Source organism: Silene latifolia, chromosome 9, assembly GCF_048544455.1.
Source record: "Silene latifolia isolate original U9 population chromosome 9, ASM4854445v1, whole genome shotgun sequence".
Taxonomy (NCBI): domain Eukaryota; kingdom Viridiplantae; phylum Streptophyta; class Magnoliopsida; order Caryophyllales; family Caryophyllaceae; genus Silene; species Silene latifolia.
In genome coordinates this window covers 19,930,221-19,957,900 of record NC_133534.1, presented here as the reverse complement: position 1 = coordinate 19,957,900, position 27,680 = coordinate 19,930,221, and the positions used below count along the sequence as shown (strand labels likewise).

The window sequence follows — 27,680 nt, the reverse complement described above, 5'->3', positions numbered from 1 at the left end:
TCTGAGGGGGAGAACTGGAGAGTTAGAGAGAATTAGGCAAAGGGTATATTACAAAAACATAATGAAAAAAAAATACATAAAAAAGTAAAACTCGTCTATAAATGAGTAACCACGAACATTAATATGAGGATTCGATGGTGTATTGGTGTTCAATCAAACGCTTGAGAGACGAACCACTTGACTATTCAAAACGAGAAAAAAAAAATCAAATGGTGTAACAGAAGGCTAAAAACGAGCATGTCCCTCACTTCGGGGAGCGATAACGAAACGACATCAACGAAAAAACTTGTATAATTCTAGGGTTTTTCATTTTAGATAATAATAATCCCCAATTTCTCTCCATTTTTATTTCCTTAATCTTTCAGGTGATTCTTCATCAATGGATGACGCTGAAAATGTCGCCGATGAAGCCCTGGAAGTTGAATTTCGCGGTAAATTGGTCGAAAATGGCGGCAACGAATCGAAACCGAGCAGTGAGGCGGATGTGTCAGTTGTGGAGGTAAGTGGTGATTTTTCGGATGCCGATGCCGGAATTGAGATTGTATGTTGCGAAAACGAAGTCGAAAATGTCGATAAACTGAAAGAAGAAAGTGATGATGACGTAAATGTCGAAAATGCGAATGTTAATCAGGAAATGCATGTAAGAAATGAGGAGGTTATTGAGAAAGACAAGGTTGTGGTTCTCAAAGAGGAAAAAAATGGCGAAAATGCGAATGTTAGTGAGCAAAAATGTCGAAAAAACGATGAAGATGATGTGGAAATCGAGGAGGAAGGGAAGGAAATGGAGAATTCAACTAGTGTGAGTGTGACGAAAGACGATGAATCAACGGTTAAGGAGGAAATACCAATTACTGACATTGAAATGGACCTGGAAACGGAGACGAAGGACAGTGAGGAATGTAGTGGTGGGAAGAGGAAGCGTGGGCGGAATGCGAAGGCTGTGACTGCGGTTGTAGGGGAGGATGTTTGTTTCATTTGCCTTGATGGTGGGGATCTTGTTTTATGTGATCGCAGGTATTGCTGCATTACACTGACTCTATCCCCGTCCTCAATTTCGGTCTTATCTCGAGAGTCGAGACCAATGACTTGTTGAAATGAGCGGTTTCTGCGTTACTATGGAGTGTTTTTGTGACTCTGGGATAAATTACCTTAAGTAACAATATTTTCGGAACATTAAGAATCATTTTGAGTACGAAGATAAAGATAGATTTTGGGTAGTGATTTAAGGACTTGTTTTGTTGACACTGAAATTAGTACTTTATGTTTGCGTAGTAATATGCTAATTCATTTTAAATTTATATGTTGACATTCCAGAGGCTGCCCTAAGGCATATCATCCTTCTTGTATTGATCATGATGAGGAGTTTTTCAATACCAATGACCACTGGACATGTGGTATGCTTGCATTTTTCCGCTTATATCGACATTGTAGCTTGCTGTATCGTGTTTTTTTTTAATTGCCGGTTAACTTGGTATTATCTCTGATTTAGGGTGGATATGTGATTAGATAGTCTTCTTTATTGTTCGGACTTTGGAGCATGCATACTGAAAAGTGTAACTGTGTTAGCAGTTGGTGTGAGGCATTATGTGAATGTGCCTGAAGTGGGTTCGAATCCAACGCTTACTAGATGGAGTTTTTCGTAACATTGTCCTAGTAATCTAGCATGTTCATTGATTCAGGTTGCATTAGTAGTCATGATTTGATTTCCCGATTTGTTGATCAGCTAATAACTGCTAACTTCCGGTATTTATGGAATTAAAACTTCCAGGTCATGACGGATGCGTGTTGTTGTCTCCGGTCATTGGATAAGTAGACATGTAATTAATGTGAATTAGTCATGGAACTGATCTCATCACTTAGAAAATTAGTTGCATTTTCCTCATTTAACTAGAAATACTGATATGGAGTAAATGATTGATTAGTGAAGCTGTTAAACAAAGAAAATGTGTTCAAGTTGTAAAATTACTTAGATAATCGAATCTATATCCTTGTTGGCTTTATTTCAGTGTATAAAGATCATTTAAGATACTTTAATACGAAGTAATTGGTTTTGCTTAGCGGAATTTTATTTAGCTGCTCTAGCTCTGAACAGTTTGATTCTGAAGTACTTCTTGTTTCTTTACTTGTCACCATGATTATCTCTATTAAGCATTTACACCTTCTAACGTTGACAACAAGGATTGATTTCTTTTTTTGCTTCTTCATTTTCAGGTTGGCATCTCTGCAATCAATGTGGGAAGAATGCTTATTTTATGTGTTATACCTGTCAGTTCTCTCTTTGCAGAACTTGCAGTAAAGATGCTGCTATCAGTTCTATGTTTTCAATTAGAAGAAACAAAGGATTTTGTGAGTCATGCATGAAAATTATAATGGCAATTGAAAATTGTGAACACAATGAAACGGTACATGTTCAATTTGACGTTTTTTAAGTTCATGTGTGCGGTTGTTTTCTTCTTTTGCTCTTCTGACTTACTGCGATCTCTGCCTATTGATACAACTATCCTTCTGATTCGATATGATTTTTACTGCTGCTTTAATTATGAACAATGATGCATTTTCCATATAAAGAGTATGTAAATGATGCTCAAAAAAATACTGGGAAGTTTTGCATGAAACTATGGGTGTCACCCGTGGTTGAAAGCGGAGTTTTCTTTTTTCACTCAAAATAAAAAATTGATTAATATACTCCCATTCTCGATAGAAAATTGATTGTTTTGTCTTCTCTATTTACCTAGGGCTAAGTTTGCTTATGTTTACCTGTCATAGATCTTACATTAGCAGAATATTCACTAGGCACGGCTTGCACCTTTACGAAAAGAATAATTTTCTGCGTATCCAATACGGCAGATGTTCTCTCATGAAGCACTGAACAGGCTCTATTTTTGTTTCAATTATACGGATATTTTGTACAGAACCTCATTTTTCGGAGTGTTGACATACCTGTAAATTAACTTCCATAGATTCCTCAGTTTTACACTAGAAACACCCTTCTGTTTCTTGCTTTAAGTGTAAATGTTCAAGAAATATTCTTAGCTTCAAGCCTTCTTCTTCTTCTTCTCTTCAATATTATCCAGTCATCCATTCCATCCGGTCCACCTCATCAGAAACAGCAGCCTCTCCTTTGCTGGTTGTGCATCAGCTTTGGTTATGGTCTTCATTTTGCTGATACCACCTAACATTGGTGAGGTTAACATTGATCTATAATTCAGTAGCCGCATCATAATGGTGATTTGGAGGTTACTAGTTTTGGACAACTATTTTAATTCTACAAACATATGGAGTATGGTGTGACTGCTCTCCTGATGCTGCGCATTTATTTCTCTTGGTGTATCTTGACATTGAAAGCGGAAGTTGTTGGCAAAGAAGCTTGAGATAAATTACAAGAAATGTTTTTTTGCTCCAAAATACCTGTCGTTGTATTTCTCTGTGCTCTCAAGAGTCAAGACCCCTATCTTTATACCCTTTATTTATCCTTGAAAGCATTTATCTTTTAAACAACTAATGGAAAGGGTATCTAATTGCAAGTTATTTAATACTACCAAAAAAAAGACATACGCGTAGTTACTCGCATGAGAGTTAAATGAACTTAATATACATGTAAATCTCAAAAATGATCCAAGTATTTTGGATCAAACGGAATAGCAGTTGAAAATTGTATCTGCATCTTTTTCTAAAGCAATGACAAAATTTGACAAATGAAGGCCTTGATTATTTTTATTTGAACTCACTCTTTGTTAATCTTGTTACAGGGCCAGGATATTTTTAGTGATACAAGCAGCTGGGAGTATCTGTTCAAGGATTACTGGTTAGAACAAAAGGAGAAGTTATGCATTACTTCTGATGAGCTATCACAGGCAAAACATCCATCGAAAGATTCTGGCAGGAGGCAGACATCAATTAAGAAACATGAAGGCAATATTGATGCAGGAGGTGATTCTGAGAGTTCCCTTGGTCATTTAGAATTGAGTGACTCAAAACAGAAGGATTCAAAGAGAAATTCTGTATCTGTAGATTATGATACTGAAGGCTCTTCGGAGAATGATGCAAGATCTGGGAAAAGAAAGTCTAGGAGGAGGATAAAATCTCAGACCAATAATGTAAATTCAGATTCAGATCATTCTTCCCCAGATAGTAATAGTAGGAGGGGTAAAAAAGGAAGAACGCTGTCAAAGTCCCGCTCTAAAGGTGGAAATTATGTAGCTGCTGATGATTGTGCTGAAGGCAATGCCGAGTGGGCATCAAAGGAACTATTGGAGTTTGTCAAGCACATGAGAAATGGCAACCAATCTGTCTTAAATCAGTTTGATGTACAGGGTCTATTACTAAAATATATTAAAAGAAATAAACTCCGCGATCCACGCCATAAGAGCAAAATTATATGTGATTCTACGCTGCAGAAGATCTTTGGCAAGTCACAAGTTGGCCATTTTGAGATGTTGAAGCTGCTTGAATCACACTTATTTTTAAAGGATATTGCTGATAATCAAGGAAGTGCTGAAACAGAAATGGAGCAACTGGATGCTAGTGATGACACTGATTCACTACAGGGCGGTAGAAAAAGAAGGGGGCGAAAACAACATAAAAGAGGAGAAGAAAGGAGGCCTCAGTCAATCCTTGATGACAATGCTGCTATTGATATGCATAACATTAACTTAATTTTCCTACACCGTAATTTAGTGGAAGCACTTCTGAAAAAACCCGAAATATTCCATGACAAAGTTGTTGGGTCTTTTGTCCGAATAAGAATTCCCTGCAGCGGGCGGAATCAGGACAATTACAGGCTTGTGCAGATAATTGGTATAGAGTACTACATTTCATGAGGATGATTCTTGTTTTAAAATATATATCCGTTCATCAGTATAAAGTATTTGAGATTGTTTCTGACTAGGTACGAGCAAAGCAGCTGAATTTTATAAAGTGGGGAAAAGGACAACAAAAGTGATGCTACAGATCTTGAACTTGGACAAGATGGAGACCATATCAATGGATTTAGTTTCCAATCAAGATTTTTCTGAGGTCATAATTAAAAAGCATTTTTCTGATTTTCAGTTAATCTTCTTTCTTTATTTCTGAACAATGGAAAAAACTAGCCATTATCCTGCATGTGAAAAACATGACAAGGGCAATGATGTCTGCCTCCTGCCCTATTGTGGAACATTTCCTTAAAATGTAGAGGAGGATTAACAAATTCAACATTTCCACTTGATCAACCCTCTCTGGAACCTGTGTATTTGTAATTTACCCTTTTTCCGATAGTAAAATAATTTTTCACAAATTCTTGTTTAAGACGGGCATATCCGTCTTAAACTTAAAACGGGTTAAATAGGATACATGAGACAAAACCAGAATGTCTAGAAACTAGCAAAAAGCTTGTCCCATCTGTCCAAGTAGGGTGCTCTTTGACCCGTTTTAACTTAAGACGGATATGTGTATCTTAAGAGAGACCGACTGTAATATTAAACACGACAGGGTCTGTGTAAACTGCTGTTCCGCTTCTTAAAAATTCAACCAAGTCAAACTTGCATCTGCACTTGTTTTCACAGTGAAAATTGTCAACAAAAAAATGAACATGTTAATTTAACTAGTAGTTTTCAGTTTGACCAATGTGCTTTTGTGGACATGCAAAAAGCTATTTTGTTTTTCTCTAACTACAGATAGAATAATTCTCACTGAACGATCTCACTTCTTCGGAATACTGAGCTAGGTGACAGGGGTCTATCAATCTCCCGATGTAGGCTTACGATGTATGCCATCTGAAATTGTCTTGATGTGGCTGTGGCTGTACATTCATGAAATGAATATTTGTATATTATTCCTGAAATTTAAATGGCTGTATTCTGTTATGAATATGGAGTAAGTTGGTTGGGAATGTAACTTGATTACAGTGAAAATTCTATCTTGCTCTCATGTAGGAGGAATGTAAGCGACTACGTCAGAGTGTCAAATGTGGACTTATCAAACGGATGACTGTGGTAAGGAAATTGTTATCAAGTCGAGAGCTCATCTGCATTGACTATATATGAGGCTGAGATGAATGTGCTCTTACAGGGTGATATTGAGAAAAAAGCCAGGGAACTTCAGGAAGCTAGAGTAGTTGATGTAAGATTTTTCCCCCTCAGTTGATTTTAGTATGTAAAGAATTTGCTTTGGGGTGCCGTGCCTCTGTAACTGTGTTGTTGACTTATTACCAATTTTCAAATGAACAACTAGCTGTGAGCTCAATGCTTTTTCAGTGCTTTAGTTGCTTCCTAATTGTCGAAAGAGGGTAAAGGGAAATGCTGTTTCATCATTCACGATGTCCTCCAAGTAGCTTTTTGCTATAGGAAAACCATGTTTATACGTTGCTCCTGAACTAGCAAGAAAATTGGATGTGTGGCTTCAAGATTAGAGTTCTTTCGTCATGTATTTTGTTCCATAAAAGTTACTCAAGGGATTTGAGTTCAGTCATTCTTGTTTCCGCTTTATACTTATGATGCATTGTTCCTAATCGATATGCCTGAGTCTCCCTTCCATTCTTCTACTTCCCCATCTCCCAGCCCACCCCCCCCCCCCAACAATCGTAGTTATGCAATTTGTTAATCTGTTGGCCATCATGGGATCCATTTATCTGTTGGCTGTTTTCTGGCTTTCTCTTCATGTGCCTCTTTCTCCTAGGGTTTCATTTCCTTGAGCTTACCGGTAGCTTTTAATGTCTTTTTCAGTGGCTTGAAGCAGAAATAGTGAGGCTTACTCATCTTCGTGATCGAGCTAGTGAGAAAGGGCGTAAAAAGGAATATCCTTTTGTCATCGACCAAAGATGATAATGTCTGATTTGCACATTTTTTTCTGCTGTGAAAGTTGTTTTGCTATGTTGGGTCTCTATGGGTATACTTTTTTAGAGTTGAATGGCATTCATTCTTCGCGTTGCACACTGTCAGGTATATTCTAGTGTTCTATTGTGTGTAGATCCTATAGTCGGAAAAAATCTACCTTGTAAACTTAACTCGAAATAACGGTAATTTTTTTCACTTTTCTTGTGTGCATTTAAAATTGCATTCTTAAATTTTATACCATAGTAGTTTTCTGGTACCGGCGTTAGAAGATTTTTCAAAGGAATGTAACTTACGCTGTTGAAATAAGATATGGCCTTGGAATTTATTGGTTGTAGTGGGTGGTCTTGTTAGGGCTTGATGGGACCTAGTATGTAATGAAGCAACTTGGTTTAGCCGTTTAGACAGAGAATTGTAGTATGAATATGGGTACCGTTAGTCCTCCAATACTCGGTAGTCCAACGAGTAAACTCGTTGACTTTTTTCATCTCGATAAAAAGTCAAATGAGGCTTATTCGATGAAATGGAGGGAGTAAAATTATCACTCCATGTCTCCATATTTAACCAAATTAAAGGAAAAAGTATAGTTGAGTGGTTTACCATTTGCTCTGATTTTTCTCTTGAGTACAAAATATAATTCTTAACTTGGGTATACACTCAGAGAATGTGTAGAAAAATTGCAGCTTTTCAAAACACCTGAAGAACGCCAGCGAAGGTTAGCTGAAATTCCGAAAGTACATGCAGATTTGGAAATGGATTCAAGTAGCGAATCTGAAGATGAAATGGACAGTCCTAGACAAGGTTTGTTCTTTGTCTGCGAGCTATAAACAAGACTTCTGCAATCACCATTATATATGAAATTGGTTCTTTCCAAAATAAATATATTAGAATGCTAAATATATAAATCATCCGTCTCTTTTCATGCAGTTAGTGATACAAAGCAAAGAGAAACTGGATTCAAAAGAAAGGGTAGGGACTATCTGTCATCACATGCTTCTAGTGATTCGTGGAGTGCTAACGCAAGATCTCCAAACAATAAACCAGAACCAAACAGCACTTCGCTAGGCAAGGTTTTTCAAGTGCGAAGGGAAGACTCGTCTTTCACTTCTCTAACTCGTGAACATACTTTGAGTAATGGGGTAGACAAGGGAACACCTATGTCAAACAGTTCGGAAAAGCCAAGGTTGACTTCTGAGTCGAGGATACGAACTGATCATTCTGGGATACGATCTGATCTGCCTGTTGCTACTATGTTGGAACCTCCTCGTATATCTAGTGTGGCAGGTCAAAAAGATTCAAAAGTCAATGAGACCGAAAAAATGTGGCATTACCGAGATCCGACTGGAAAGGTTCAAGGGCCCTTCTCCATAACTCAGCTTCGTAAATGGAGTGACGCCGGGTATTTTCCACCTGAATTGAGAGTATGGAAGATCTCACAAAGTGAAAGTGATTCTAGCCTTCTAACCAACATTTTGGCTGGAAAGTTTGACGAGGAAGTGCCTTCGGTAGGACCAATTGTAACTGTTGCGTCATCGATAAAGAATGAGTCGTCTAAAACCTCAATAAACTCCCACAGTTCTGGGACTGGTTTCCATCCTCCGACAACTGTGGGAAGCTCTTTCCAATCTTCTAGTCAAGTAAGAGGAGGAATAGAGAGATTACCTTCTACTCCGACGTGTCCTTCTGACCCTAGGTCAAATGTGTCTTTGGGCATCACTAACAGCTTAAAGACGGGAAATCAACCATTGACTGCGGCTAATTCCTTGATGAGCCAATCAAATTCAGGACAAAGCTTATCAATTGTCACACAGCCTGACACCAAGCAAAATCCTTCTGTCTATGCCCATAACCAGTCAGTTGCTCATGTGGCAAGACCAGAAATTATGAAAGCCGGCATGGTACCAAACAATCCGAACACTGTGGCTTCACAAGTCAGTTATGGTCAGTTGACAGCTCCTTCTGTAAGTAATCAAACCCCATCTAATAGTGCTGGACATGCAGGTGTGCCCGCTCAAAATGCATGGGGATCTGCTTCGACCAACTGGACATGGGGTGGTCAACAGCAGCAATTAGGGACTCCAAACATGGTATGGGCCGGCCCACCAACAAGAGCAGCTATGCCTGGTGGAACCTCAATCATGGGTTGTTCAGGAGTGGGGCCCAGTCCGTCAGGTGGAAGTACTAACCCTGGTGGGGTGGCCCCACCACGGAACACATCCGCGCAGGGAATTGACCACAATCCAAATATGGTATGGGTCGGACCACCCACAGGAGCTGATATTAGGCAACAAGCAGGCTCCACGTCTACCCCCGGTAGGACCACAACCATGGGTTGTTCAGGGGCAGGTGGAAGCACTAACCGCAGTCAGGTGAGCCCACAAGGGAGCACACCCGGTCAAGGAGGTTACCAGAATCATAATTCAAGGGGAACTACGCAGAACAGACAGTCATCATATAGCGGAGTAGTAGGTGTGTGCAAATTCCATGAAAGTGGGCATTGCAAGAAGGGTGCTTCCTGTAATTATATGCATGCTTGAATATAAGCAGCCTCAGATAGGTGATCTCCTTTTCTTTGTACAGTCTTTTGCAACGTAGGGTGGGCATAGGGTGGAGATGCAGCTCACGAACTTATATAATAGGAATATAGGATCGCCCCTCCTCTTGTCTGGCTTATTATCTCCCCGAAATTGGACACTGCAGCATGATACCTTGTGGCATGAGCGATTTCATTACCACAATTTCTTGGTGGATTTTGTAGGCGTAGGTACATGCTGCAGTAGTTACAATAACCAGTGTCTAGATTTTGTCAGATTAGGTATTTGGACTTTTGCCAGTCGTCGTACTTGACACATTGGTGAAGAAATTATATTTAGTTGTTTTACCAACTAGTGTAGATCCCGCGCAAATGTGCGGTAAATATAAGGCTTTTAATTTTTAGTGTATTAGTTATAGATTTTTCATTTATATCTCACGAATTTTTATAAAAAATAACTAATATTAAAATTAATCAAAGAATTGAATAATTCCATGAATTGTGATTTTTATAAAAATATTTTAACTACATCAAATTATTTTTAAAAAATTCTTTTTCGTCACGAAGTAAATTGTTCCGGGTGTAATTCCGGAGCAGTGATTAGTTACCACCCGTGGCTTGTCGAATAATGTCTTGAGTTGAATCCTTCTTGTTCCTATCGTTCCTCTCGGCCTCTCCTGCAACAATGAACGAACTGAGGGCTTGGCTGTGTGCCAAGCGTACTCACTCCGACGCTCAAGTCAGTAAACTTAGAGGATTAAGTTGTGTTACTTGGCTAGATATGTATTGTAGAGAGATAAAGGAGATATTACCAAATGAATAGTGTATTTAGGTTATAATTGTGGGATCCTCTCCTCAATGAAGTTTGAGGAGTATTTATAGACTTTCACCTTTTGTCACGTAGTGGCCAAGTGGCCAAGTGGCTAGCAGGTGGAAAGACTGAGCTACCCCTCGGCCGAGGGACCTATGGCAGGCCGGCGGACAATGTTGACTCGCCGCCGAGGGGTCTTGGATATGAGTACGCGGATGTGTGTCCCGGCTAGCAGGTTGACACGCCGAGACCCATGTGGCAGGCCGATGGGATGCATCGGCTAGGCTATCTGAGTCGTTGACTTGCTGTGGATGTCTTTGACCTTGCTCAGTGTGTTGACTTGGTCGGCCGGCGAATATGCCCCATCAATTTGCCCCCGCCGTAGTCTATGCCGTGGTATGGGCTCCGGCGATGTACGTTGAGCATGTATTCTCGCACAAGTAATTTTTAGAGATTTTCTCAGACGGCTTCTTCTTGTGCATCGGCGTGGCTCTTGCTAGGCCGTGTCGTATACCATATCCTAGGCCGTGCCGTATACCATATCCCCCCTCCACATGGATGCGTAAAGGGCACTCGATGTGGAAAAGAATATGGCGCCGCCGCGACCAAGGCCGAGAGTGCTTGGGTTGATTTTGATTGCCCCCGGCCGGTGCTTCCTAGCTTGGTTGATCGGGTGGCCGGCGGAGACCAGATACCTAGGAATTTGTTGAGGAAGATGAATAGTTGAAGGGATGTGAACGGGCGTGTTGAAGACGCTTGGTCACTGTTGCATTGATTGACGTTTAACTGTTGCGACGATTGACATTCCGTGGTTGCATGCTCGACACGTGTTTGCTCGTTGATTGGCCGTTGCTTCATGGGTCAGTGCTCGATTGGCCCTTCATTATGGGCTTTTTCCCTATAAATAGGGCAGTTTTTCCGTGATTTTGGTCACTAATTCCATTTTCTCAAATTTTCTTCACAATTTCATCTTGCTAAACTCAAGGGCTTCCTTTTTCTTCCAATCTTCAGAGTTTTTGATCCGGCTAGCACTTTTTCCTTTTAAGGTAAACAAACGAATTTTTCTTTTCTTTGCTAGTAATTTGTTGTGAACATGTCTTCTGCCGATGCTGGACCTAGTGGGCCTGTGTCGGAGGGTCCTAGGTCTCCTTCTCCAGAGGTGGATCCTCAAATTCTGGAGGAATGGGAGGATGAAGATTCTTGTGGTGATTTTGGTGACGATTTTGGTGAGGAGGAGGAAAGGTCTCGTCCTAGTGAGAGGCAGTACGTCATGGATCACGGTGATGCCTGTAAGGTTCGCCTTGACCGTGTTTGGTCCCATAAGCTTGCCAGTTGTTCTGGTGAGAAACTTTTCGAGGGCCATTTTTTCTTCGGTAGTGGATACGAAATTGTCATCCCCGGGAGGGTCGGTCAAATCTGTTGTCCTCCACCAGGCCACACCGGTGTGTACATGCGGCATTTGGAGTATGGTCTCCGGTTTCCTCTGAATGGGTATGTTATGGCCATAATTAAGGCTATGAACGTTGCCGTTGCCCAACTGCACCCGTTGGCCATGAGGACTATAATTGGGTTCGTCTGGCTTTGTCTCTTCAAGGGAGAGGCGCCGACGGTGAATTTATTCCGTCGACTTCATCATCTCGGCCATCGATCTCGGCCGTGTTGGATGGTACAGCGTGCAAACGGAGCAAGGTTACGTCTCTGTTGACAAGGTCTCCTCTTGCGGGGACCGGCGGGTCGGTGGGTGTACGTTAAAGTGCTTGACGACTATCCGCCGCCCGCTCCTTCCAAAGACCGGTTAATTTGCGGTGTGAGACTAGGGCGGAGCATGACGGATGGGTCACCCGAAAACATCGAAAATGGATGCCGAGGGTCCATCCAAGGAGGACGAGAGGTCGGCAATGAGGCTCTTCGAGGTGGACAGGAGTGGGGTGCCGAAGAGATGGATTCCCCCGACGCAGATCATTCTTCGATGAGCCGCTTTGCTATGTCGGCCTCATACCGCCCTAGCGCAGGTGAGTGGGGTCGGTGTGAGGCCCATCACCGCTCTCAATGTTCCTGTTTTCTCGGCTCTCGATTTATTTCTTTTACTTGACTCTTGCTTTGTTTCTTTCGCACCACTTCGGACCGGACCTATCCGAGGATCTTCTTCGAGAATGGGGCCGCACAAAGATAAAACCGTTGCTAACTTGCATCCCAAGGCTCTAGCCCATGATCGCAGGCGTCGCCGAATGACCTTATGGAGCAAATGGGGTGAAGGCCTTGAAAGGAGGAGGAGCGCAGCCGGGGTTGTTAGCGGCGTAGTGCGTCGGACGCGGAAAACGGCGTCGACACCGGTTCCAACTCCCATCTCCTCCCCTAAGAAGGTGGAGATTGTTGATATTCCCGATGAGGGGGACTCGATGCGGAGGGGTCTCCCCTTATCTCAGGAGGAAAAGGACGGCTTCTACCGTCGGCAAGGAAATGCCTTCTCCGGCCAAGAAGGCCAGACATGGTATCCGTCTATCCTGCGGCTTAAATTTAGCCGTGCCATTAGGTGTTCCCGATAAGTCAATGTTAGTACCGATGTTTTAATCGGATTTTTGCGGACCACCCGCCGCGATCGGCTATTGCTCGCGTTGGGCAGCAGGCGGTGGGTTTCTTCGCGGGTCGGTGATCGGGCGTCACCGTCAATTCTTCATCCCCCGAAGGTTTCCTTCTCCCGGCCGGAGGTTGGTGGTCAAAGTACCACCGCCGTTCCTCCCCCAGGGCTTCCGTCTCCCGCTTATGAGGAAGGCACAAAGGCGATTAAGGAGCCGGCGAGGTGGAGCGTGGCTACGGGGCTCGCCTCGTGGAGCGAGAGAGGACCATTGCTCGAGCCGTTTCCGAGCGCAATGCCACTAAGCGTGTGGTCATGTCGGCGAAGCTGAATCTCCTCAATGAGCAGAGGCTTAGGGGAGATGCTGAGAAAGCGCTCTCGGCTGAGCGAAAGCTTCGGGAGGACGCTGAAAAGGAGGTCCTTGCTGAGAGAGCCAAGGCCGAGGCTGCGGCGGCCGAAGCTGCGAAGCTGCTGGAGGAATGTAGCCTTGCTCAGAAGCGTGCTGACCTCTGTCTCCAGCAGAGGGATCAATACAAGGGCATGTTTAAGGCCCAGGCTGGGCTGATTCGTGGCAAAGAGGCCATCATCAAGCAAAAAGAGGCGGACGTCGATATGCTCCAAACCGTCATGCTCCCCAAACTGTGCGCCGAGTTCCGGGACTTGGCCGAAGATGCTGCCAGGGAAGTTATCGGGGAGCTTTTCCCTCTTGATGGCTCCTTCCCGTGGGACAGGTTCGACGTCTTTGCTGATGACGAGTCGAGGCTAAGGAGAAAGCCGCGGTGGAGGCGGCCAAAGAGGCGGCGAAGGCGAAGATGGAGGGGGAGGCGGCCGCGGAGAAAGCGGCTCTTGCTGAGAGGGCTAGAGTGGCTAAGGAAGAGGCCGAAAGGATGAGGGCAGCTGAGGATGCCGAGGCCAAGGCTGAGGCTGCTAGAGAAGCTGCTGGGTTGCCTATTGGGGAAGATGCGGCCGCCGATATCGATGGCGAAAAGAAGATGCCTAGGAGAGCAAGTTTACAAAGAGACTGTTTCACTCCTCACTAACATGTCTTTGCTTGATGAGAACAAGTTTACACAGATCGATTTGTTTGTCCGTGGGCCAATTACTCAGCTCTTCCTTCCCGCTATCTCTTGGTATAACTGTAGCTTTTGCTTTTTGTACAACTTTTAGTAGGTTGTGTTTCGGATTATCCCGCGGGGACTACTGTCCGTCCGTATTCTTCTCACTTGTAAATCTTGTAACTTATCTTCTAATAATAATTGTTTCTTTTCGCTGCGGCCCGGCCGTGGTCTTTATCTCATCTCTGTCAGAGTTGTCTTCCTGTATTCTTAATTGAGCGCCCTTTTTGTTTTCGCCTCGGCTTGGCCGGGGCCGTTTTTGAGTGCGTATCTCAACTGTGTTTCAACGCTTCCAAGACACTTTGAATGTTTTTGCGAGTGTAATGTGCGATGGCTCTTGTTGGATTGACCCGGGAAGCCGGCGTTGGTTTCCTGACGGAGACTGGCGCTCTTGTCGTTTTGACAGTGTGAGCCGGCGTCTGTTCTTTGATAGCGTGTTACGTGGCGTCTACCACTTGGAGTGACTGCGACGGCGTCTACCTCTTGGGGTGACTGCCGTGGCGTCTACTACTTGGGGTGACTGCGACGGCGCTGTAGTTCTTCATAACGGTTGCCGCTCTTGTCGGTATGACAGTGTGAGCCGGCGTCTGTTCTTTGATAGCGTGTTACATGGCGTCTACCACTTGGAGTGACTGCGACGGCGTCTACCTCTTGGGGTGACTGCCGTGGCGTCTACTACTTGGGGTGACTGCGACGGCGCTAGTTGCTTGATGGAGACTGCTGCTCTTGTCGGTATGACAATGTGAGCCGGCGTCTGATTCTTGATAGCGTGTTACGTGGCGTCTACCACTTGGAGTGACTGCGACGGCGTCTACCTCTTGGGGTGACTGCCGTGGCGTCTACTACTTGGGGTGACTGCGACGGCGCTAGTTGCTTGATGGAGACTGCCGCTCTTGTCGGTATGACAGTGTGAGCCGGTGTGCGATTCTTGATAGCGTGTTACGTGGCGTCTACCACTTGGGTGATCTGCGACGGCGTCTACCTCTTGGGGTGACTGCCGTGGCGTCTACTACTTGGGGTGACTGCGACGGCGCTAATTTCTTGATGGAGGCTGCCGCTCTTGTCGGTATGACAGTGTGAGCCGTGTCGATTCTTGATAGCGTGTTACGTGGCGTCTACCACTTGGGTGATCTGCGACGGCGTCTACCTCTTGGGGTGGCTAGTGGCGTCTACTACTTGGGGTGATCTGCGACGCGCTAGTTGCTTGATGGAGACTAGCTCTTGTCGGTATGACAGTGTGAGCCGGTGTCTGATTCTTGATAGCGTGTTACGTGGCGTCTACCACTTGGAGTGACTGCGACGGCGTCTACCTCTTGGGGTGACTGCCGTGGCGTCTACTACTTGGGGTGACTGCGACGGCGCTGGTTGCTTGATGGAGACTGCCGCTCTTGTCGGTATGACAGTGTGAGTCGGTGTCTGATTCTTGATAGCGTGTTACGTGGCGTCTACCACTTGGAGTGACTGCGACGGCGTCTACCTCTTGGGGTGATTGCCGTGGCGTCTACTACTTGGGGTGACTGCGACGGCGCTGGTTGCTTGATGGAGACTGCCGCTCTTGTCGGTATGACAGTGTGAACCGGTGTCTGATTCTTTGATAGATAACTGATGGGAAAATTTTGCTTTGATCGAAGGCTTGATGGTTTCTCATTAGGTGAAAACATGCGTTGGGGTATCCACAGCTATTTTGGACACCTCCGCGGCTACATAAATTCTTACGAGATTACCGATGCCCTAACGGCTCATTACAGGCACACTTCCTCAGTCAGTCCCTAGCTGTGTCCATTTGGTCGCCCTCCTGCTGCAAGGACGGACTCTTCCCTTTTTCGGACTTTCTTGCCTCTTTGAGGGATTGCATGTTGCATCCTCGGGCAGCTATCTGGACGTTGATCACCTCATCCTTCTCGTCTTTGGAGACGAGCTTATGTGCTTCCCCCCGGTCCGAGACGTACATCAGTGTTAGGGCCCGGATGGACATCACTGCGTCGGCCTCGCTTAGGGTGACCCGGCCTATGAGGACGTTGTATGCGGACGAGCCGTCGATGACCACAAACTCGGCTAGGGCGTTCTTGGGCGACGTCTTTTCGCGAATCTCACCGGAGCCTAATTGACCCCGGTGGTACCGCCGGCCCCGAAAAGTCAGTATAGCGGGTTGGTGCGAGGGGCTTAAGTCTTTGATCTTCAAAGCCGAGGCCGAGGAAGCACTCTCTAAACATGATGTTCGTGTATGCGCTTTGTGTCAATCGTGCACCTCTTGACCAGGTGGTTGGATATGTCTAAATTGACTACGAGCGGGTCGCTGTGAGGGGCGATGACCCCTTCGTAGTCCTTTCTTCCAATAGTCATGTCGGGGATGCTTGCAGAGGGGATCCCTGAGTTGGGCACAAAGTTGATGGCCTGATATAGCTCGTTTAGGTGTCGTTTGTGCCCATGAGCGGACCCTCCGTTCTCGTTGCCCCCGATAACAACGTGAATCACTCCTATCCGTTCGAAAACGGACTTTTTATCTGAGCTGCCAGCGTCAGTCTTTTGGCCTTTTGCGACGTACTTGCCGAGGCTTCCTTCCTGGATCGGTTCCTCTATGGCATTCTTCGATGGCGACGATCGTTGGTTAAATGGCCGGTGTGGGCCGTGGTACTCACGATCGGCTCGTGTCACCGTCACTTTTTGTCTTGGGGGTCTCTCCCACTTCGGCCCTCGTTTTGCTCGGGCGAAGACCTCGGCGGGCGATACGACGAGGGGGTTTTTTCACTATACCGCCTCTGGTGGTACGTTCCCGAATTCCACCCGGCGCCCACCGAGTCTTGCCTCCGGTCGGATCTGTCCGACCGTGATCTATTATTCTCACGGCGTTTTCCATCGGACCGCGAACCGTTGTTGTCGCGGCGTTCTTCGTCTGGGCCGTCCCGCCGTGACTCCTCTTTTCGAGTGCTCGGCTTGGCCGGGATCTACCCGGTCTTGTGATAGTCTTCTACCTTGATGGCACTGGTCGGCCGCCTTCCCGCGGCGTCCCGGCCCTAGGCCTCCGCTCTTGATGAGCTCGTTTTTTAAGGCTCCCCTCGGGAGGCCCTTCATCAGCGCGAAGGCCGCCAGCTCGGGATTAATTTCTCGAATCTGCTGGACCTTTCCATCAAACCTCTTCACGTAGCCGGAGAGACTCGCCCCCCTCCTGTCTGATAGTTAGGAGGTCGGAGGTCTCTACGGCCCTTCTCTTGTTGCAGGAGTACTGGGCTAGGAAAGCGCTCTTCAGGTCGGCGTAATAGTACACCGAGCCATCGGGAAGCCCTTTGTACCAGCTCCCGAGCCATCCCATGCAAAGTCGTTGGAAAAATTCGGCACTGCACCTCGTCGGGTGCTCCCATACCGACATGTAAGACTCGAAAGCCTCGGCGTGGTGGTCCTGGCCGGATCGCTATCCCCCTTGTATGATAGGGGTGGCAGTTTTAGCTTATTTGGCACCGGTACTTCTAGGACGTAGGCGTTGAGGGGTTGCCTGACCACGTGTTGAATGACACGTGGCGATCGGCTCCTCGCATCCCTACCCTGGCTTCTCCCCTCGTAGCGGGAGGGGCTCCTTCTTCGACTATGACCCCTTCTCCAACTCTGCTGAGTCGGACTCCTCTGGCTCCTTTGGGGTGTGCCTCGTTCGTGCGGCGGGGACGCTGTCCTCCCGCGAGTGCGGGAAGGACTTAGGTCTACCGCGCCCACTTTGGGCTCCCCCGGCGTCTTGTCTGGGTCAACTTCTCCTAGTGCTTCGTTCAGATTTCTCGGAGTCACGTTTTGGGCCCCGTTATCCCGGACGGTTTCCGCCGCTCTTGTCGGTGTGACAGTGTGAGCGGGCGTGTTCGATTAGGTCCAGGGAGCATTTTTAGCTTTGCTACGTCAACCACATGCCCCATGATGGTGACCTGGTTGGTTGGCACCGGCGCGTCGGGTATTATTGGCATCCCGAACTCCGGTTGGATTACTCCGCCGGTGGAGGGCTGCATGACTCCGGAGTTGTTGAAAGCGTCATCTTGGTAGAACGCGGTTTCGTCGGTCACGACTGCGTCTTGCTGTTTCGACATTTTTCTCGGCTTTTTGGGTGGGTTTTTATTTTGAGTTTTGTTTTTGTTTGGGAATGAATGTGACTAGCTTCTAGTGTCTTTCCCCACAGACGGCGCCAATTGTTCCGGGTGTAATTCCGGAGCAGTGATTAGTTACCACCCGTGGCTTGTCGAATAATGTCTTGAGTTGAATCCTTCTTGTTCCTATCGTTCCTCTCGGCCTCTCCTGCAACAATGAACGAACTGAGGGCTTGGCTGTGTGCCAAGCGTACTCACTCCGACGCTCAAGTCAGTAAACTTAGAGGATTAAGTTGTGTTACTTGGCTAGATATGTATTGTAGAGAGATAAAGGAGATATTACCAAATGAATAGTGTATTTAGGTTATAATTGTGGGATCCTCTCCTCAATGAAGTTTGAGGAGTATTTATAGACTTTCACCTTTTGTCACGTAGTGGCCAAGTGGCCAAGTGGCTAGCAGGTGGAAAGACTGAGCTACCCCTCGGCCGAGGGACCTATGGCAGGCCGGCGGACAATGTTGACTCGCCGCCGAGGGGTCTTGGATATGAGTACGCGGATGTGTGTCCCGGCTAGCAGGTTGACACGCCGAGACCCATGTGGCAGGCCGATGGGATGCATCGGCTAGGCTATCTGAGTCGTTGACTTGCTGTGGATGTCTTTGACCTTGCTCAGTGTGTTTTACCAACTAGTGTAGATCCCGCGCAAATGTGCGGTAAATATAAGGCTTTTAATTTTTAGTGTATTAGTTATAGATTTTTCATTTATATCTCACGAATTTTTATAAAAAATAACTAATATTAAAATTAATCAAAGAATTGAATAATTCCATGAATTGTGATTTTTATAAAAATATTTTAACTACATCAAATTATTTTTAAAAAATTCTTTTTCGTCACGAAGTAAATAATAGGAGATACAATTTTTATGTATATATTATTTTAAATGAAAAATTAGTTTAATAAATGAAAATTTAATTTATTTTCATATATAAGTTTGAACACTTTGGAGGGAAAATTTTAGAGAAGTTGTATTCTCTTAGTATATAGGAGGATTTATACTTTTTAAATTTGCACCTCATTAATATTTATCAGTTTACTCCATTGTATTTTGATATAAAACAAAAAAAATTGAAATGGAAAACTAATAAAAAAATTTATTTAAGTTGTGAATTTTTTTAGTGAATGTTTTTTTGTCACGAAGCTAATAGTAAGCATGTGTTAAGTTATTCTTTACAGTAATAATTATGCATTACTGAAAAATTTATCAACTTATATTTTAGAGTTTAATATCAATTTTATTTTATTTTAATGAAAAAATCATAATTATGAATTTATTTATAAAATTAGAGTTTATTTATAAGATAATAATGTAATGAAAGAAAATTTTATTTATTACCTTATTTAGCTAGATGCTTTTTGGAGGGAAAACTAAGAGAATTTTTATTCACTTAGTAGTAGGGGGATGGCTTATTATGTCTATACAAGCACTGGTGAAGAAACTGTATTTAGTTTTTGTACCAATGGCCTATTAATTATGACTATAATCTATCTATCTAAAAATTTGATCTTCCATCGTACTGTAGTACATTCTTTTGAAAAGTTCTCGTGTAAGGTTGTCGTATGCTTACAAGGGCGTACAACATATAATATACTCCGTAATAAGGTGTATATAACAAACATGGTGTGAGTAATGCAATTTGTCCATTACTTGCATATACGGAGTTCAATGTTATTTGAGCTTTTCTCTTTTACATGAAGGATTTTTTTTGTCGGAAGGTACCTAATTTAACCAATTTTCCTTCTTTATACTTGTAGATCATCTTTTATATCTACTCCCTAGTCCCCCACTTGACCACCTTCTCTCTTCGCTCCATCTCCCACCCCAACCGGGCAACAACCTTATCTTCTCCCTAACCTTAATCAATCACCTATCTCCACTCTCATCTTAATCATTTTATATCTTCTCAGTTCGAGACTACATATCTTCTCATTTTATCCTCCCTCGCCAACATCTTCAATCTCCTATCACTTTTATTTTCCCTCAACTCTACCTTTGCCTCATGACAATGCCCCATACCTTGACAATTTTCGGAGTTTTAAAGGGGAGGTAGAAACTAGAAAGGATCATTAATGTTTGTTATGGAAAAGAGTGGTTGACGATTACGGTTAAGTAGATCAAATGAGGGTAGTGTTAAAAATAATGTAAAGTGAAGTGTGGTGTGGTGTTAATTGTAGATCTTAAGGGGAAGAAATCATGTTTTTCTATCTAGTCAAGAAGAAAGTTTGACTTTTTGACGTATAGTAATTGTTAACAAATGAAATACTTGAGTGCAAAGCAATTTATGAACTATACAACTAGTTGTATACTGTATATTATATGGTGTAGAATCTACGCTTTTGTTATAAAGTATTTGAACTTTATGTTAAAGAATATGACCTTTATTATAAAATATTGAGCTCATCCATTTACACATTAAAAACATAAATTTTGAATTAGCTCAAAAAGACTACATATAAGCTCGGATTCTTATACCTTAGTTGTACAATACTTACGGTACAACTGGATATATAACCCTATTTGTGCGTGCAAAGTAACTGAACGGTTGATTACCATATGACCAAAAAAAAAAAACTTTCCGTGAATTTGGTACTTTATTTTGGAACATGTTTTGAGCGAAGAACAGTAGTTAGTCGTATGCAACACCGTTGACCTAAGTCCTTAATTTTAATTATGGAAATTAACAAGTTTTTGTCAAATAAAAATATGCAAGAAAATATTAGATTGTACTTCCCATCACTTCTTTTGCATTTATCCCTTATAAAACATGCAAAAGAAAACTCCGCAAATAGATAAATGTACTTCTTGGCCTGAGTCTATGCCTAATAGATTTCGAGTCTGTCACCCTCGGGTGGCTTACCTGGTATACGTGGTTTGCAAGCTATCACGTACACCGAATGTAGCGGCTGCGGGTTCCCTCGTCACCAAAATAAATAAATAAATAAATAAATGTATTAACATCCCAATAAAAGTATTCACTCGCATCAAAATACACACAAATAAGCCAGACCTCCTAACGCTCGGTCCGACTAAGTTCAATCACTTGCCCACCAATAGTAAATTAGTTCAACAGTACATCACGAAAACAACGCTTCAAAATCGACAAAATCACCTAAGGTAGAATGTACGCAACCTTACGCTTATACTACAGTATGGAATCCTTTCCTTTAGTTGTTGTCTTAGAGGCCAGTTCATTCAGACATTGGTGCTTTGAGAGGATAACCCAAACCTATGAAACCGGTATGCAAAAAAAAGTTAGAAAATGTATGATCAAAGCTCAAATTTTAGGGTTTACAAGTGAGATTCGTACCCAAGTTAGTAGTTGTTTCGTCGGTTGGGAAATATACGCGGAAGAATGATCGCCAATATAACGAAAAATACAAAAAGCTGCATAAATGATACTACAAGTCAGCAAAATTAAAAATTACTACTAACAAAAAATCAAGAGAAAATTCCAGGTATACTCACCAATGCTGGGGTGAATAACGAGTTGCTTTTCACTACGTATAATTTTCTGAAAATACAGAAGCGATATTTGTTGGGTTAACTACTACTGAAAACAGTACGATGGGATAAGAAATAAAATTGTATAAATACCTCTTGTCCAAAGTTCCAGAGTCCCTGCAAACTTTTTGGATTGCCTCAATCCTGCTCAGTGTTTTTGTGGCATTTGGATCGCTCTTCTCAATCTACGCAAGTGAAACCACAAAAAGTTTAGCGGTCAAACGATGCCAACTTCGGCCAATATTTTTCATGCAGTATACACCAATTCACGAACTACTATGACAAAATTTACCTTTGTACATTTACCATATACAGTATTTGGTAAAACTAAGGCTCAAAGATTCACAGAAGTCAAAAGAGGATCATAGAAACGGAATATGACTAATATAAGCTATAGCATGAAAACGTCTATACGACATTACCTTTGGTTTTAACATGCAGGCAAAATCGAAGAAGGCGCCATAAACATCGGCCATTGAATCTGTCTGGTCAATTACTATAGCAGTGAGACCTAAAAAACATCGACAAGATCAATACAGGTCTTGGGAAATCATACACTCCGGTAAGTAAATAGGCATAGTAATTAACAATGGCCCACCCTTTTCAATTTTTTTCCCTGGAAAATAGTTCTGAGACCAATAATCCATCATTCATGTACATAAATAAGCTTTTTGTTGGTAGGCCTACTGTCACATTATGAGCACAACAGCCTTATACTAATACATGAATGACAAAGGGAAAATAGCAGTGATAACTTACCGCGTCTCATTTTCACGACTCCTCTGAAAACTTGAATGTTGTCGTAGCACAAAGCCAGTGTTCCTATGGCCATGATCTAGATAGAAAGAAGACATTTTGTGAGAGTTGTATATGGTAAATAAAGAAGAGGGCGCTGAAATTTAAGCCAAAACTGATCGAACAAGCATACTAAAGTGGATTAAGTGCCTTAAGAGAGAGGGATAATAAACTTAATCACAATAGAATGCAAGACTAGGTTGCCAGATTTTTCGAATCTTAGGAAGAAGTTGACAAATGACAATGGCCAAAATCAGTTAAAAAAAATTCAGAAGCAACAGCATAGACAAGAGTTAGGTTATACTCCTAGTATTTGACAAAGCAAAGTGAACTCAGAATTTATCACGTCATTTCTACTCTATTTCACTCCAGAGTCCAGACTCGGCTAGTTTATGAAAAAATCTCATTTTTTTGGCTCAAAACTAAGTGTCGAAATGTCGTACCCATGTCTGAGTGTAGTGTGTCAGAAGGGTATCATAGGTTTGAAGGTCAGACTAACATAGTGCGACGTAGACAAGTAGGACACAAAATGCAGAGAACAGATTATCATACAAGACTCCTAGCATAGCAGATGTCATACTTGTGGAATAGCACAGAAGCGAAATATAGCATGATCTCGCAAAGCAGACATGTATGTGAGGCTATCTTCCACATGCAACAACGCATTAGTCACCATGTCATTTAAACACTGAACTGCTTTCTCTGAGTTCTCTTCATGCTTCAGATCCTGCTCAACAGATCACAACAAAAGCCAGGTTAAATTTACACGAAAAGTTTCCTCTGATTTACATTTCAAGGTCAGGGATGGTTGTTCGATGCATAAACATATACTTGTATGAACCATCTTACTTCAATGTTAACGTAAAACCACATGTTTTTCTGATACTAAACCTCTAGATTAGGGGATTAAAATGCTTCCTTACTTGAATGGTTTTATATATACTATCTTATCATTATACGGTTTTTCATGAGGTTAGCATAAAGGTAGACTTGCAGGTTGTACATTCAAGGAATATTTATATAGCATATCTCAGACGGTAAGACATCTGATCTAACTTACTATTATGGTTATAACATAAGAGAAACAGCTAAATTATGAGCAACTACTAAGACAAAGACGATACCAACTATAAGGAAAAACTAACCTCAAGTTTGTTGACATATTTACTCCAAATCTCCCGAGGCCAAAACATGCGGGATTTAGGAATTTCATTTATATCTTCAAGGTAATCTCGAATAATGTTTGTTTTCTGCACAATAGGGATAGGCATTACACAATGCAGCATCACATGCCTTCACTGAGAAAAGAAGTTCACAAATCGCAATGTCAGGAACAGAACAGATGTCCCAGAAGTAAAAACCTGAAGAAACAAACCCATAGAATTGGAAAATTCATCTGTTGCCATATCCTCCTTTCCAGAGTTATGGAAAAGCTTTGACAATCCTAGGCCAACAAGTCCGGCAACATAGTGGCAATATTCATCGTAGTCGTCCACTGTTTCCACCTGTAATTAGTGAGAGAATGTTTAGCTATATATGTATGCCTGAAATGGCACATAGATACTTACAAAAAGTTATCAATTTTCACAGCCACTGTTAATAAGTTACTTAAAATATGGCTAATCGCATGCAAACAAGAAGTGCATGTGATCTTGGTTATCTAGCTACAAAATTATATACACATCCAGATTTTTTTATAAATGGATGACATAGTAGCAACTTTCTTCAACTGAGAAAACAAAATTAGACATGAAATTACAGGCATACAGTCTATTCTCAAAAACACCTCTATATAAAAAGTAATTTGTTCGCTTAAAATCGTCAATCAAGCTTAGCTCACAAAGGCCTTCAGAAATACATAATCACAAACCTCTTTGCAAATAAATTTTGCCATTCCCGCACCCATCCTTTTGGTGATATCCTCAATTGCCTCCTGATAACTGCAGATGCAAAAAGTTTCTCAGCTTAGATAGACATGGGCATGAAAAAGCCAAACATGTTTTAGATGCGACAAGTTTCTCAGCTTAAACGAACAATGGAAAAATAGCCATAAGGTTTGTTAGTTTGATGCTCATAATCACAATATTGAATTCGCAACCAACAACTACTTCCAGGCCAAACGACATCTAGTCACCTAGTTTATGCATGCACATCATAGATAACTTCAGCTAAACCAAACAATTTATGAATAAAAGCTCAAACATATCCTTCAGGAGAAAATCAGCGGCAGTTAAGTTGCATTTTCAAACTCACAACATATTTCTACAGTAAAGAAGCACTTTCAAGGTAAATAATAATAATAATAAAAGAGGATTCATTAGCTAAGAACGCTACCCTCTATCAAGCTCCAGGAAAGCAGTTGAGACTTGATGAAACTCATCCATGAGAACTTTGTAGTGCTTCGTACCACCTGAGAACCAAAAAAGCAAAACATATTAAACGCAGGCAATACATGGGGTTATTATTTGCCAATTGAAAGGGAGCTTCATATGACATTGCATTTTAGACATGATGAGTACTGCATAAAGGTTAAAAAAGAAAAGAAAGAAACAAAAAAAAAAAAAAGGAAAAGATGAATAAATGTGGACTAGCATTCAACTGTAAAGCCTGTAAATTTTCATAATTGAAGCAAATGGTTTGGACAGTTGACGAGAGGAGGAATAAGATTCTGTACACTCACAAGAAAAATGCCAGTCACGGTCATATATGTGCTGATGAAAGGCTTTCAGAATAGGAACTTTCACTTCTGTGGCTATGCTCGTATCATCCTCTGTACAGCAGCAACAAACAAAAAATTTACAAGTCTTTTCACTTGCAGAACAACAGCCCATCTCATTGCAGGGAAGACAATAGCAGAGATAATATACTACAGTTCATTTCTGCTTTAATATAATTATTTAGGAAAGCTATTTTTGTGTTAACAAGACTGTTTCGCCTTTCTGTTTTCTGAGGTGTACTCCTGTGACTGGAGTGGACCCACCATTATTATACCCCAAAGGCCCAGACTAACCTTATCCTACCGCATGTGCTTGCATAAAAACCGATCCAAAAGCAAACATAAACAAATAGATGAGACAAAGTGAGTATCCTATTATCTTAATTCTTGTCCTTTCTCGCATGCCAGAGTAATTTTGAATACTTAAATAGCTTTTGTTTTAAGTTTTTAACCGCTGAAATGAAAAGCTTAAGATCCCTAACTCCAAGTTACACCTCCATCGAAATACGTTGATCTCGTTTGCAAACTGGAAGGCAGCGCATTAAACCAGATAATACAATTACCACTAGAATGCATAGTAAGACCTGAATCTTGAGTTCAAAGGACAAACCTACAGTGTCGAGTGCTCGAAGTACCAAATAAAAGACACATACCTGCAAGACAAGAAAGTAAATCAGTTGAGCTTTGACAATGGACATAATATCAGCAAGCTTTTGTACAGAGCATCTTAATAAACACCCCCTTCCCCGCTTGGGAAGAAAGAAAACTGCGCATGTGAATGACATTAAGGGGAACCTAGATGAACTCATGGAGGTCCAACGTCAATGAATATGCCAAGTGTTCCATTTAACAAACGCTCCCACTGCAGGGTGAAGGGGAATCGAATGTGCACCAGCCTTACCCCATGTTAGCAACCCAGAGAAGCTGTCATCCTTCTCATTAAACAGGCAGGTCATATCAGCAATTAACTTTTTTTTCCAACCGATAAAAGAACTCGTCTTTATATATCCTTAAATCTTAATTCCCTCCTTCACCACATAAATGCTCAATATTCATCATGTACCAGTCAAAAGATCAAGCTTATTTGTCGATATGATCATAAAAGCTCTAATCTTACAAATCTAAGAAAAGTCAAATGTACAGCCTCAAATACCCCCACCAATCTAGTCTAGGATAAAAAGCGTCTAACATGATCATTCAAAGTACAAATTATAAACTTAAGACCACTGTACGGACATTTACGTAGTCAGATCATCCCATATACCAACAAAAGTATTGTCTAATCATATATACACATGCATCTGTTTAGCACGGTAAGACTGCATACATCCGACCTCCTTGGGTCCTTATCCTACAATTTGCAAGAGCCCTGTAGGGTAATATTACATCCTCTCTGTCCAAATCTTTTGTTTACCTTTTCATATTCTTTGTAAGACAAATAATTGGGTCAAAGTGAGTATGCATTTATTTCACATTAATTACTCACGCACCCGTTTTAAGCAACACACGATGTTCCCAAAAATAACATCCTCGATTTCATCAAAAACATATCCTGGATTATAGGGAGTATATCCAAACCCCAATAAAAATACTTAATCAAAGGTAAACAAATGATGGAGACGTACTGAAAAAAAGCGTACTGGAAAGAAAACATACAGCATTGCGAAGTTCAGTACCAAGCTGTTGAATAACAAGAGCAAAACTCCTAGAAACTTTATGAAGCATAGAGTAACAAAAACCCCAATGAAGTTGTTGAGGGATCTGCTTCTCAGCTTCTTTGATCGCCATTTTCAACTTCAAAAGTGGGTAAATTTCATCTGGGTATTTCAATATTGTTCCTAAACTTGCCATTTCTGATCTGGGTTTTTCTCAAAATTCAATCTTTCTGCAAATTTCTTGGGGAAATCGGATGAAATCCCAGATTAGGAATTTAATTGGGTTTTTATTGATGGGGTGTGAGGTTATTTTTAAATTATGTGGCGTCAGGAATATCTGAGGGAATCGATATAAATTGTGCGTATAAAATTAGGGAAATTATGGTGATGTTTGAAAAAATACTGGGATTTTTTTTTGAGTAAATTAATGGATACGACGAATATGTTAGTGATGAGATGGAGAAGTTGTTGGAAGTTGTTTGTTTGTCTTTATTTAACGGAGAGATTGGAGGGAGAACGAGGAACTCGAGTTCGTGGAGATCTAATAAGCATGGCAATATGGCATTGCGATTTGCGAGTGTTATGGGGGGTCGTGATGAGTTGGATGACTTGGATCTACACATGATCAACAGGGTCGATCCGTCCGTGCCGTTGAGACAATTTTTGAGCTGTAGCCTGTAGGGGTGGGCAAAATCCGGTTCACACAGAAAAAATGGGCCGGATCGGAGCCGAAATTAAAAAATTCGGTCCGGTCTTCGGTCCACCATTTTCTAAGATTTCGGTTTTCGATCTGGGATCTGGAATCGGTTTTTTCCGGTTTGTACCGGAAAGAACGGATTTTAATGTTTTTTATTTGTTTTTCTTGAAAATATATTTCCGGTCCGATCGAGAATTTTTGGATCGGAATTTGAAAAAGTGGGCATATTATGTCAAATTACGGTCCAACCGATCCGGTCCGGCCTTAGACCGGAATTTTTCCAATCCGGTTCTGGTCCGGAATTTTTGTAATCTGGTCCGATCCCGGTCCATAATTTTTGCCGATTCCGGT

General features: G+C 42.3%; 2 protein-coding genes across 2 annotated transcripts; one reads left to right on the top strand and one right to left on the bottom strand.

The window, feature by feature from the left end:
• Positions 1 to 204: 204 nt before the first annotated feature.
• Positions 205 to 19,474, top strand: LOC141599359 (zinc finger CCCH domain-containing protein 19-like). The gene is made up of 12 exons (XM_074419352.1): positions 205 to 288; positions 366 to 1,014; positions 1,315 to 1,394; positions 2,212 to 2,402; positions 3,750 to 4,797; positions 4,889 to 5,016; positions 5,913 to 5,972; positions 6,049 to 6,099; positions 6,702 to 6,773; positions 7,466 to 7,610; positions 7,737 to 9,697; positions 19,363 to 19,474. The coding sequence occupies exons 2-11, from the start codon at positions 380 to 382 to the stop codon at positions 9,344 to 9,346; spliced, it is 4,020 nt and encodes a 1,339-aa protein (XP_074275453.1). The 5' UTR covers positions 205 to 288; positions 366 to 379; the 3' UTR covers positions 9,347 to 9,697; positions 19,363 to 19,474.
• A 1,424-nt stretch (positions 19,475 to 20,898) lies between these two features.
• On the bottom strand, positions 20,899 to 27,255 carry LOC141599358 (squalene synthase-like). The gene is made up of 14 exons (XM_074419351.1): positions 26,634 to 27,255; positions 25,588 to 25,630; positions 24,942 to 25,031; positions 24,596 to 24,671; positions 24,132 to 24,201; positions 23,623 to 23,766; positions 23,407 to 23,511; positions 22,842 to 22,988; positions 22,226 to 22,301; positions 21,889 to 21,977; positions 21,560 to 21,651; positions 21,431 to 21,476; positions 21,273 to 21,349; positions 20,899 to 21,191 (listed from the first exon to the last, which is right to left on the bottom strand). Exons 1-13 carry the CDS (start codon positions 26,826 to 26,828, stop codon positions 21,278 to 21,280), a joined length of 1,245 nt encoding a protein of 414 aa, XP_074275452.1. The 5' UTR covers positions 26,829 to 27,255; the 3' UTR covers positions 20,899 to 21,191; positions 21,273 to 21,277.
• Between the last annotated feature and the right edge of the window lie 425 nt (positions 27,256 to 27,680).

Excerpts from the sequence above, each read along its gene's own strand:
- LOC141599359 (XM_074419352.1), top strand. The coding sequence starts at position 380 with ATGGATGACGCTGAAAATGTCGCCGATGAAGCCCTGGAAGTTGAATTT. Across the intron at positions 1,395-2,211 it reads CAATGACCACTGGACATGTG|GTTGGCATCTCTGCAATCAA; the intron begins GTATGCTTGCAT and ends CTTCATTTTCAG. Across the intron at positions 4,798-4,888 it reads CAGGCTTGTGCAGATAATTG|GTACGAGCAAAGCAGCTGAA; the intron begins GTATAGAGTACT and ends GTTTCTGACTAG.
- LOC141599358 (XM_074419351.1), bottom strand. The coding sequence starts at position 26,828 with ATGGCAAGTTTAGGAACAATATTGAAATACCCAGATGAAATTTACCCA. Across the intron at positions 24,202-24,595 it reads TTCCTGGAGCTTGATAGAGG|TTATCAGGAGGCAATTGAGG; the intron begins GTAGCGTTCTTA and ends TTGCATCTGCAG. Across the intron at positions 21,652-21,888 it reads CCTGCATGTTAAAACCAAAG|ATTGAGAAGAGCGATCCAAA; the intron begins GTAATGTCGTAT and ends TCACTTGCGTAG.